This window comes from Pelophylax lessonae (genome assembly GCF_965119305.1).
Source record: "Pelophylax lessonae genome assembly, chromosome: 1".
In the NCBI taxonomy this organism is placed as follows: Eukaryota; Metazoa; Chordata; class Amphibia; order Anura; family Ranidae; genus Pelophylax; species Pelophylax lessonae.
Genome location: NC_138768.1, coordinates 773,604,713 through 773,617,537, shown reverse-complemented (window position 1 = coordinate 773,617,537; position 12,825 = coordinate 773,604,713). Strand labels below are relative to the sequence as shown.

Below are 12,825 nucleotides of genomic sequence, written 5' to 3'. Positions count from 1 at the left end.
GGGGACCAGCCACACCAGATCAGCGTACTAAGCCCGGCAAGGCGTAGAAGTCTGGGCAGAAGCTTGAGAGGAGGGAAGGCATAAAATCAGACGATACTGAGCCCACAGGGCCACCAGTGCGTCTGTGGTGTCCGCCAGAGGATCCCTTGATCGAGCCACCTTTCTGTTGAGCCGAGACGCAAACAAATTCACCTCGGGGGTGCCCTACCAGACCACCAGCTGATGAAACACCTCCTAATGAAGGGACCACTCCCCGTGCTTCTCCACCAGAGCAGAAAGAGACTCCGCTCGCAGAAGGAGATTGTTCAAGTAGCTCAGTACTGCAATCTCCAGTTGGCAAAGCAAAGCTAGCACCAGGGCTAACAGTTTTGTGAAGACCCGAGGAGCAGATGGGAGACCAAACGGTAATGCCACAAACTGATAACGCTCCTCTTCCACAGCAAAGCGGAGAAAACGCTGGTGACTGGCACATATTGGAATTTGAAGGTAGGCATCCTTGATATCGATAGAGGCGAGGAAATCCCCCTGACACAGGGATGCCACCACCGTTTGAATAGACTCCATTCTAAACTTCTGTACCCACACAAAGCAGTTTAGCGCCTTGGAGTCCACAAATGGAAACAGGTTTGAGTAAAAACCCCAGAATTAGGACAATCAACAGGTCTTGTACCACCCCAAACTGGCCCTGTAAGCAGCCTGGGTACAGGCACAAGTTGGAAGGAAAAAACCTTGCCGGGGAACAAGAGGCAAACTCGACCTTGTAGCCAGACCGCATGACTTTGTGGACCCGATATGGGTAAGGGCACACCTTCATGCAGAAGGAGCCTTGTCCATGGGTCTGGAGAAGCCCAATCTTGACTTGCCAGACCAGGTTTGTTTGGATCCTCCAGAAGAGACTCTGAAAGGCTTCGAGCCCTTGTCAGTCGACCCTGAGGGATAAAAAAACTTCTTATGAGCTGAAAAGGATAGGCCCACGTCTACAACAAGGTTCCTTGCCCTTGGTAGTCTACTCTTTCCCCCTGTGAGACCTTTAATGATGTCACCCAGGGTAGCTCCAAACGAGCGATCTCCTTGAAAAGGAAGATCAGTCAAGGCCTTTTTTTTTTTAAGTCTGATCCGCAGACCAGCACTTGAGCCAAAAGACACGCCGAAGGACCACTGCCAAAACAGAGAGGTGAGCCAACAGGGGAGCCACATCCAAAAGAGGCATCACAGATAAACAGCAGCCCCTGGACTATCTGGTCCGCCAACTCGGCAAAAGCAAGGGGGAGCTGTTCCCCCTCCAGGTCATGGTGTAGGAGCGTAGCCCACTCGGTCAGAGTTTGCGACACTAGGGCATTGGTGAATACCGGCCTCATTGCTGAACCAGCCAGAGTGTACATAGTGTGGGCTTCAGCGTCCACCTTTCCAGTCAGCCGGCCCCTAAAGGCTGGGGACTCTTCAACCGGAATCATGGTTGCCTTGTTTAATCTGGAAACCGGAGGGTCCACCACCGGTGGCAAAGTCCACTTCTTAAGAAGGGACTCTTCATAGGGTAATGCCTAATAAAGCACTTAGGGACCGTAAGGGGACGGTTTGGTCATCCCCACTCTTTAGCGACAATTCTGTTAAAGTAGGCAGGGAAAGAAAACACTTTTGCCGCTTTGGATGGCTTGAGTGCCATAGGGCAACTGCGCCTCCATCATAGCTTCAGCTGCATCCTCCATCTTCAGGATCTCACGCACAGATACAATTAGTGCATCCACCAGCGCCTCTTCATGCGCGGTCGCAGATGTGGAGGAATCATCCTCACTATTAGAGGATTCCAGGCGCGTGGTTGCAGACCCAGCAGGGTGACCCACATCTGCGGTGGCCGAATCAGGTTTAGGATCTGATGAGACAGATGAGGCAGGGGAAGGCGGGGGGCACTTTTTACTAGTCCGTCACCCGCAAGCCACCTCCAGCCAGGACACAATGGACTCCATGACCGCCGTCAGTGCATGGATGAATGGTTGGGACCCGGAGGGCCCCGAAAGCTCAGAGAGGGGATCAGGTGGGGAAAAGTGTTCCAAAGACTCCATAGGTCACCAGGGGGACCCCACATAAAAGTGTAAAACACTGCTAAGGAACAGCCCCCACGGTGCTGGCAGCACCACTCGGTCGCCAGGTACAAAGCACCAAGCGATCCCCAGCAGAGAGGGATAGGACCCCACCAGACTTCCCACCCACAGAAACAGCCTGCAGCCACCAGGATAATCTGCACTACACGTGCGGCGATCAGGAAGTAAAACGATCCTCAAGTTGGCCCCAGGGGATTAGGAGGGGCTCCAATGGCCGAAATCGCCACCCACAGGGCTCCACTGTCATGACCGCCGCTATTTCCAATAGCAAACCACAACAAAATGGCCGCTGGACTAAACAAACATGACCTCTGTGTATAGAAACACACAGACTACAACAAAATAGCACCATGCAGCCTACAGGAACCCAGGAGGGAGACCAGGCCTCATGGACAGATCCAGGCAGGACGGGGGGGCCCTGGCAGGAGCCCCCACCGTGCGCAAAGTCGATCGTCTGGTCACCGGCTGGGCACCGCCCCCCCCCGGCCCCCATCGCCAGTTAGCTCCTGGGAGGGGGGCAGGGCAAGTGGTTAGACCACCCAAACAGCCCCAGCATGGAGGGGGGCAGGATGAGGGACTTGGCAAGGGGGGTGCCTGTGGCAAAGAGGGGAACCCGGGGGTCTGACAGTCCCAAGGAGGGGCCCACGTCCACCCCAATACCCTCCAGGAGGAGAGGGGGGGGGACAGCTTCTCACCATACCAGGAACCAGGCAGACACTGCTCCAGACAGAACCCCTCTCCATCGAAATGTGGGGGGCTGTCGGCCAGGAGGAGAGATGCGACTCGGACCGAGACCCGAGGTCGTATGCGACCTCGCGAGGTGTTGAACCTGTCCAGTGGGGCTATGTCACGGCCGACATAGCACGGAGCTGAGGTCTGTGCTCGCTCGCTGGCCAGACTGGGGTGACCACTGGATCTAGATTATCCAGCCTGTCGCCTAGTCCGGCAGTTGATTGTGGATCTCACAAATCCAGGAGAAAAAGAATGTCTGTCTAAAAAATTTTGCCAGGACCAAAGATCCCAGCAAGGAACTAGGTCCTTACTCCTGACTAGGCAGAAAAAAACTGAGTGGCTATAGCATAGAGAGGAAGTATACCCCCTGGGACTGCCCATGGGTGTAGCCAGAATTATTTTCTGCCTAGTGTCTTACTCCTGTAGGGGGCAGTATAACCTAATAGTTATGAATATCAGGAGCTGTGCCTGTCAATGAACGAAAGAGAAAAAAAAAAGTCTGTTGATGAAAAAGAACAACGTAGTTGTAAACCTCAGACACAAAACATAAACAAAGCATTTCCCTCTATAGTGCGTACTTTTCTCAATTAAGAGCACTAAGTGTCATTTCTGACTGCTGCTTCATTCTTCTGCTATTGGCATGAATCACTTCTGCCATGTTTTCATGTTTCTGGTGCCCTGGCACCAAGAGAAAAATGGTCACAGGGGAGGAATTTCCAGCAGAATGACAGCTTTATCTCCATCCCTGTGAGCTGTGTGGAAGGGGATGTGTCCAGTCCGTCCAATCAGCTCTCAGACCTCTCCTCCCTGAGCTCTGCAGTGTAGCTTTCTGCCCCCTATTTTTTCTTAGCTCTCAGAAGAGAAGAGATGGCTGCAGATAAACGGGTACAACTTATGTAGGACATTTGTTTCATACCTGTGTATCTCCTGAGCACAGTCACTAAAGGTTTACAACCACTTTAGTCAGTGTAATGCTGGGTACATACTAGAATTTTTTTTTTATTCAACCCTGCTGGCTGCACTATAAAAAAAAACTAGAGAGATCGCCATACTAACGCAAGCAATGATAGCGTGATGATCTCCCCTGCTATGCCTTGGTGTTCTGACAGCGGAACTGACCCTCACCACCCCAACACACACAACACCCTGATCAGTGCTCCCAGCCATCGGCTGCCATCTCTGATCGGATGCTGCTCTTCCAGCATGCCCATTCAACATTCAACAGAAGCCAGCCCCAAGACTGGCGTCTGTAGAGAAGACAGCTGTATACACGGGCAGAACGTTGGCCGCTTCCTGACAAACCGACTGATTTTGGCTGATTTTTGGCCTGTGAAAGGCTTAAGTCTGGGCTTAGCAAATTCCAGACACCAGGTAGCCATGGTGACCGGAAATTGCATCCTGGCACCCGAATGCTTCCACCCCCCCTCCCTACCGATATGTTTCCCAGGATCCGCTTGCCCATCTTCAGGCCCGGGCCCAGTATAGCGGGTGCCGCAGGGAAGAAGAGAGGGAGGAGAGCAGACACACATCTGCTCTCCTCCACTTCTTGTTGCTGACCCATAAGTGACATATATGATGTAATATGTAAAGAAAGTAATGCAGTGCGATGTGCATTGCATTACATTCAGAGGAGACATACATGGTCTTATAGACCCTGAATGTTTCAATAAAGGAAACCGGTCACTAGAAAAATCATAACATAGGGGGCTTTTTGTCATATAGGGGAATTTTTTTAATTGTAAAACATTTAAATTACACCTAAGCACATAAAATCCCCACCTAATAAAAATGGAGGCACCCCCACATATACGCACGTACCAACGCAAACGCTTGCAACGAGGCACCTATGCCTGAAAACGTCAATTGCGATACACATTACTAAACTGATCGCCGGAATAAGAGCAATCATTCTAACATCAGACCTCCTTCGTAACGCTAAACTGATGACCTATAAGGGGCCTTTAAAGCACAAATTTAAGGTTTAAATATCTATTTACTCGGTGCAACCTCAGCTTTTAGCAACTAACTTTTTTTTAGCTCGCCACTAGTTTCAAAGCAAATTTGTCAATTTGTCCCCCAAATTAAACTTTTTATTAAAGTTGTAGGTATACAAATTATTAAAAACAGTTGTGATAGATAAATAGGACAGCAATAATAAACACTAATACAGTATCCTGTGTCAATGTTAGATACAGGTATCGACAAATACATATGACAAAATATCACTCAAACTTCTATTAAAAAAAAAAATACAAAATCCTAATAATACATACGATAAGGTAAATAAATTATCATGGGCACCTGAAACTGACATACTGTACACTTCTGGGTCAGCTACAAGAAGGGAAGAGTGGCACCCGCTATGCCAGTCCCGGGCCCTCAAATGGGCAAGTGGAGCCCGGGATACATAGCAAGAGGGGATGGGGGGGGGGGGGGAGGGTGATGGGGTCTAAATATTCAGGCGGCAGCCCAGGAGCCAGGAAGCAATTTCCTGTCACCATGGCAAACTGGGATTTGTCAAGCCCTGATACATAGCATGTGACAGATAAGCGATTTTAATAATTAGGCAGTATTGATAAATGTCCCCCAGTGTCACCACTCCTTCCTCCCCTATCGGAGTGTGTTCATATAAAACAAGAAATAGTTTCCATAGAAGCACAACAGTCATGTTTTATTTAACGACAGCGATTTAGGGATTTCATTTCTCAAACCACCCACACACTTCATTGCATACATTTACCTTGTATTTGACGATGTTGTTTTTTTGCAGGTTAACTTCCTCTTGCAGTTGTTTCAGCCTCTCTTGCAAATACCTGGAGAAAAACAAATTTGAAATCTCATAGTGGTGCTCTGGGAGACAAGAACACAAGAATGTGACGGAACAATCACAGTAATCTGAAGGAGGGAGATGCAATTTAAGTCTACACTAACAAATGTGTGACTGTTCTGTAAACCTGTAATTTGGAAAGGTGCATGGTGATGAAATTCCCTGATGAAACAAAGACAAAAAGATGAAGAGAGGCAATCAGGATGCACAAAGCAATAATGTGTACTAACCAATAGCAACCAATTAGGCTGTATTCTCACATGGGCATTTTGAATCATGGGCAGAATAGCCACGATTCTGCCCACAATTTCAAAACGCCCAGGTGTGAATGACAAACCCCACAATGCACATTTCAGAAGATAAATCACGCTGCAATCTTGGCATTCTAGCATATTCTTTCCAGACGCCACTTAGGTGGTCAGTTTTAGTGGGGGCAGCAGCAATTTTTACTTTTACCTTAGATCCATAGCGCGGAATTACTCACATTCCTTTTATTTCTAATCTTGGCAAACTGTGAAGCAGATTGCCCAAAAGATGCTCCTGAACACGATTGCAGCGCGACAATTGCGGCAGAACTGCCCCGCGTTTTTAGGTGCTATCCAAACAAATGGCATCTGAAATGTGTGCTGTGCGATTTGTCATTCACACATGGACATTATGAAATTGTGGGCAGAATTGCAGCTATCCTGTCCATGATTCAAAATGCCCATGTATAAATGCAGCCTGAGTGTTGCACCGAAATTTTGGACGCCAAAAATATGGATTTCAGCACTGTGCCGAAAGAAAAAAAAAATTTAAATCCCGATAATGGCTGCCGAAAATGCCCACAATTTTACCTTGCATATGGTGTTTTTTTCATAGGTCATGTGACTCAAAAAATGCATCAAAAACGCAACAAGGGCGCACGCTTGATGCCTTTTCAAAGCATTTTTAATCGGAAGGTGCGTTTTTGCTGCGGTTTGCTAAATATGCACCAAGAATGTATCAGGCAGGATTTTTAACACCGCTTCAAAAGTGGCCAATAATGGGCCGACAATGAATTCATATTCATTTAAATTCATGAGATTAAAAAGTCGAAAATAATACAAAGATTTATAAAAAATATATTATATATTATATATTATATATATATATATATATATATATATATATATATATATATATATATATATATATTTTTTTTTTTTTTTTTTTTTTTTTTTAAAAAATGGATTTTTGTAAGAACTTACCGTAAAATCCTTTTCTCTTAAGCTCATTGACAGACGTAGTCTTCTTGATTCTCAAGAGCTGGGTTATGTTGTCTCCGCAGGAGTAGGACTATGCAGAATGACAAAACGTTCTGGCTCCACCCTAGGGGCAGTCCCTGAGGGTATATCCTCCCTCTCTCTGCTACAGGGAATCAGTTCTGTTTAAAGCGGTACAGAGAATTTAACCCAACCCAACTCAATGATAGAGGGGCGGGTACTACGTCTGTCAATGAGCTTAAGAGAAAAGGATTTTACGGTAAGTTCTTACAAAAATCCATTTTTCTCTATCGCTCATTGACAGACGTAGTCTTCTTGATTCTCAAGAGCTGGGACATCCAGAAGCAGTGCCACAAATGAGGGGTGGGATTGACAAAATCAAATCCAATCTAGAAGGCCCAACCGGTGCCAAACTAGAAGTTTCAAAGGCTCATTATAAACAAAGAATGAGGCTAAAGAAAAAATTTTCCAACGGAAAAAAACCCTCGAGGTAGACCACTGGTCTCCTCAAATTGCGGCCTGCAAAACCTTGCGGCCAAATGAGGCATCAGACGATGCCATTACATCAACTTTATAATGTTTAGAGAAGGTATGCACCGACGACCAGGTAGCCGCCTTGCACACCTGGACCACTGACGCCTGATGGCGAAAGGCCCATGACGCACTAAGTGCCCGAGTGGAGTGCGCCTTAACAGGGAACGGGGGCTCCCGACCCTTAATAGAATAAGCCTGCACTACCGTCTGTCTGATCCATCTGGAAATGGTCGCGGCAGATGCAGGCAACCCCTTTTTGGGTCCATCTGGGATCACAAAAAGTGAATCCGTCTTGCGAAACGAGTCTGTCGTTTTCAAGTATACCCTGATCGCCCGGACCACATCCAAGGAGTGCAAAGCAAATTCCCGAGGATGACTGGGCTTAGGACACAGGGAAGGTAATACAATTTCTTCATTCAGATGAAATTCTGAAACCACTTTTGGTAGGAAGGATGGATTCGGACGAAGAACCACCTTATCTCTATGAACCACCAGATATGGTGAACGACAAGATAATGCGGCCAGTTCTGACACCCTGCGTGCAGAAGTAATAGCCACCAAGAAGGCCACCTTCTGGGACAACGTGGGTAGAGGAATCTCCCTAATATCTTCAAAGGGAGGTTTCTGAAGAACCGACAACACTAAATTAAGATCCCAGGGGGGTAACGGCGCGTGCACTGGCGGAGCCAGATGTCGCACCCCCTGGATGAAATTCCGCACCAAGGAATGGGTAGCCAAAGGCTTCTGAAAGAAGATGGCTAATGCTGAGACCTGACCCTTGATAGTACTCAAGGCCAGTTTCTGCTCAACCCCTTGTTGCAGAAAAGCCAATATTCGACTAATCAAATAAGACCGAGGACGGAACCCCAAAGGTTCACACCATGCAATGTAGGACTTCCATGTGCGATGATAAATCTTTCTGGAAGTCGCTTTCCTTGCTTCAACTAGAGTAGGAATAACTGAAGCTGACAAACCTTTGTCCTTCAGCACCTGGGTCTCAATAGCCAGGCCGTTAAAGCCAGCGATCGTAAAGCAGGATGGAAGATCGGTCCCTGAGACAGTATATCCTCCCTGAGAGGAAGTCTCCATGGGACGTCCGCCACCAGTCTGACCATGTCGGCGTACCAAGCTCGACGAGGCCAGTCCGGAGCTACCAGGATTACTGGGATTCCTTCCTCCTCTACCCTGCGAAGAAGTCTTGGCAGTAACGCGAGAGGAGGGAAGGCATATATTAGCTGGTATTGCCCCCACGGGGCGATCAGTGCGTCTGCGGTTTCTGCTAGAGGATCGCGGGAGCGAGCCACGAATCTCTGAACTTTCCTGTTGAATCGTGATGCCAACAGATCCACATCCGGGGTGCCCCACCGTAGGCACAACTGGTGGAAAATGTCTGGATGGAGGGACCATTCCCCCTGATCCAGGGTCTGACGGCTGAGATAATCTGCCTGCCAATTCTCCACCCCCGGAATGAACACCGCAGAGATTGCTGGAACAAATCGTTCCGCCCAGCGAAGAATGCAAGCCACTTCTTTGGCCGCTCGGACACTCTTGGTGCCCCCTTGATGATTGACATAAGCCACGGCCGTGGCATTGTCCGACTGGATCCGAACCGGGCTGCCCTGGAGCTGCTCGGTCCAGTGAATCAGACAAAGTCTGATCGCTCTCAGTTCCAATACATTTATCGGTAACCTGGATTCTTCCAGGGACCAAAGTCCCTGGACAGATAACTGACCAAGAATTCCTCCCCATCCGGATAGACTGGCATCCGTGGTCACTATCGTCCAATATATTGGCAGAAATGACTTTCCCTGGCTGAGCATTGGAGACCGAAGCCACCAGACCAGAGACTCTCTGGTCTGTTTGCTCAATCGTATCTGATTGTCCAGGGATTCCGGATTCCGATTCCATCTGAGAAGAATCTCTTGCTGAAGAATTCGGGTATGGGACTGGGCAAATGGGACTGCTTCGAATGAAGCCACCATCAACCCCAGAACCCTCATGCAAGTCCGAAGGGAAGACCAGCTGTTGGACAGTAACAACTGGACTGCTGATTGAATCTTTCGGAGTTTCCCTACCGGAAGAAAAACTCTTGTCCTGACTGTGTCTAGAATTAGACCCAGATATTCGAGCCTCTGGGTGGGAACCAGAAATGACTTTTGCTGGTTCACCAGCCACCCGAATTCCTGTAAAGAAATCATAGTAATTTCTATGTTTTGTAGCAAGGTCTGAGGAGACTCTGCATGAAGCAGAAGATCGTCTAGGATGTGAAGATAGGCGTCCTTGATGTCTATGGACGCTAGGACATCCCCTGGATGCAGGAAGGCTGCTACCGTGCGAATGGACTCCATTCTGAATCTTCTTATGTTGACGAAAGAATTGAGTGCCCTTAAGTCCAGAATTGGACGCACTTTGCCCTCTTTCCTGGGTATTGTAAACAGGTTTGAATAAAACCCTTGAAACCGTTCTGTCCAAGGAACGTGGACTACCACTCCTTGTTGTAGTAAATCTGTGACTGCTCTCCGCAGATCTTCTAAACGATCTGCGGATAGACGGATATTGGAAGGGAAGAATCGCGCCGGTGGGAGAGATCGGAACTCGATCTTGTACCCTGACCTTATGACTTCGCAAACCCATTTGTCCGGGATTCTGGAAAGCCATGGATCCGGGAACCGGCGAAGACGTCCCCCCACCCCAGTTATGGGTGGGGGCGCACCTTCAGGCTTTGGATGGTTTATCTTCAGGTCTGGAGGGGGCGGGCTTTTGCTTGCCCGACCAACGACCCCTGACGCCTCCTGTAGGAGCTTTGGAGGACTTAGTTTTTCCACCCGCTGGACGAAAAAACCTCTTGTGAGCAGAAAAAGAAGGCCCTCGTCTTTGACGAGTTCCTCTACCTTTAAAATTTTGCGGTAAAAAGGTGCTTTTTCCACCGGTGAGATCCTTAATGATCTCATCTAAGTTGGCTCCAAATAGACGCTCTCCTGAAAAGGGGATATTAGCCAATGCTTTTTTGGAACCTTGGTCGGCTAACCAACCTTTTAGCCACAGTGTACGCCTGAGAACCACTGCTGAGACTGATGCTCGCGCCATTAATGGAGTGGCGTCTAACGCCGCATCACATACAAACTGTAACCCCTGTATCATTTGTTCCAACAAATCTGATACCGCCTGAGGGACTCCTTCTAAGTCCCGGCGTAACCACTTGGTCCATTCAGTTACAGCCTGCGAAACCAGACCAATAGCAATTATTGGTCTGAAAGCTGATCCAATCAAGGAAAACATGGTGCGAGACATAGCTTCTATCTTGCGATCCACTGGATCTTTAAAAGACGGAGCGTCTTCTAAAGGAATAACCGTGGCTTTATTCAATCTAGCAATAGGTGAATCCACCACAGGTGGTTCTGTCCATTTCTTAATAAGGGTTTCCTCAAACGGATAACGCCTGTCAATGCGTTTAGAAATATTAAAAGTGCGTTTTGGCAGACGCCATTCTTCTTCGATTGGATTGCCAAAACATTTGGGCAATGGAAAAACCTTCGCCACTTTGATGCGCTTTTTAGTCCCAAAAGGGATCTCAGTTTCAGCTATTTCTGATGGAATACCCTGTAACCTTAAAGTCTCTTGAACAGATACAATGAGTGCGTTTACCAACGCTTCCTCTCGGGCTATGGCGGATGCCGAAACATCCTCCTCACTGTCTGAAGAGACAGGACCCAAGACACCAATACCAGATGAAGTACCTGCAACTGCAGAAATAGGCTCAGAGTCTGAATCCGAAGTTTCAGATAATAAGGGGTTAGGCGGGGGTCGCTTTCTTGCGCCCTGTCCCTGACAAGCCACTTCCACCCGGGACACAAAAGTTTCCATAATAGCTGACAAAGATTCAATTGTCAATGGGGTGCTGGAGGATCCCGCAGACCCCTCGAGGGGATCCGGAGGAGATACATGAGTGGCAGGGTCCATGTTAATACAGGACACCTTTGCCAGCAAAAACAAAAAAAAAAACTTTTCCTTTTTTTTTTTTTTTTTTTGTGTGTCTCCCCCTAGCGCAATAGCGCCCCTCAGAGTACCTGCTTCTCGATCCCAGAGAGAGAGAGAGGGACCCACAAGGCTCACCAACCGATGCAGTGCAGTTTCCAACAAACTGCAGTCAGCGTCTGTCTTACACAGACTGGAAGGAGCTGTTTGCTTTTTCCCGGGCAGAAGGCGTGGCTCCGCCCCCTGTGTACGCCTTCCGGCGTTCCCAGCCCTCCACGAGGTAGCTGGGCTCACAAAACATGGCCGCCCCCATAGAAGAGACATAAGACTCCAAAAACATGGCGGCCGGCGTGACCTGAGGACATACATGCATTCGGTCTACGGCAAAATGGCGGCGGACCGCCGATATCGTCTTCCCAGCACATCCACCTGCACTCTGCTAAGAGGTGACATATGGATCTACAGAAATACACTGCACATAAGGTAGGATTATACCTCCTATGTCTGCTGTAATGTTACAGTCTGCTGGGTAGAATGTTAGCTCTTGAACCAAGTCCACTTCCCACAAAACACATGCTGTATTACAAGGGGGACTTGTAAGTATCAGATATATACTGACCATATATGGAGGGGCCCATAATATATACTGCCTCATAATGAGGAAAAAAAAGGGAACGTTTACTCACCATACCGAACCGACAGACACCCTCTCTTCACAATACCCTCTCCACCGGGGTGGGGGTTTGTGGACGCCTCGACTCTCTGGTACCTGGCGTCCAAGCGAGCTTTTAACTCGCAAAGTCAGTCCCTTTATTGGGACTCCGTCGCGGCCGACTCAGCGCACTGGTCTGCACGCGCTCTTAGGCAGAAACCGGGGTGACCACTGGATCTCAACATCCAGCCCGTCGCCCGGCCCCGCATACTTACTTGAATATGTCGCGGCCGACCAAGCGCAATGCCATGGTCTGCGCGCGCTCGTAGGCCGGCTGGGGTGACCACAAGTGTCGCCCAGTCCGGCATTTTTGCTTGAAGATCTCACAGGAAAAAAACACTGGAGAAAACTACCTAAAAAATGTCTTTTTCTTAAAGAAAAAAAGTCTTGCCAGGACCAAAAGATCCCAGCAAGGAACTTAGGTCCTTACTCCTGACTAGACAGAAAAAAACTGATTCCCTGTAGCAGAGAGAGGGAGGATATACCCTCAGGGACTGCCCCTAGGGTGGAGCCAGAACGTTTTGTCATTCTGCCTAGTCCTACTCCTGCGGAGACAACATAACCCAGCTCTTGAGAATCAAGAAGACTACGTCTGTCAATGAGCGATAGAGAAAAAGTCAATTTCGGTTTCGGTCAAGTTAATCCTGAATTTTTGGTACCAAAATTTTCATTTCAGTGCACCACTACAACCCTATTATGTCA

At 48.3% G+C, this 12,825-nt stretch overlaps 1 protein-coding gene across 4 annotated transcripts in view; it reads right to left on the bottom strand.

The window, feature by feature from the left end:
• Nucleotides 1-12,825, bottom strand: part of CCDC149 (coiled-coil domain containing 149) — a 157,094-nt gene that overhangs the window by 65,146 nt on the left and 79,123 nt on the right. For all 4 annotated transcript variants that reach the window (XM_082267861.1, XM_082267863.1, XM_082267862.1 and 1 more), the window contains exon 7: nucleotides 5,572-5,644. In XM_082267861.1, the coding sequence (XP_082123987.1) occupies nucleotides 5,572-5,644 (73 nt within the window). The remainder of the gene's footprint in view (nucleotides 1-5,571; nucleotides 5,645-12,825) is intronic.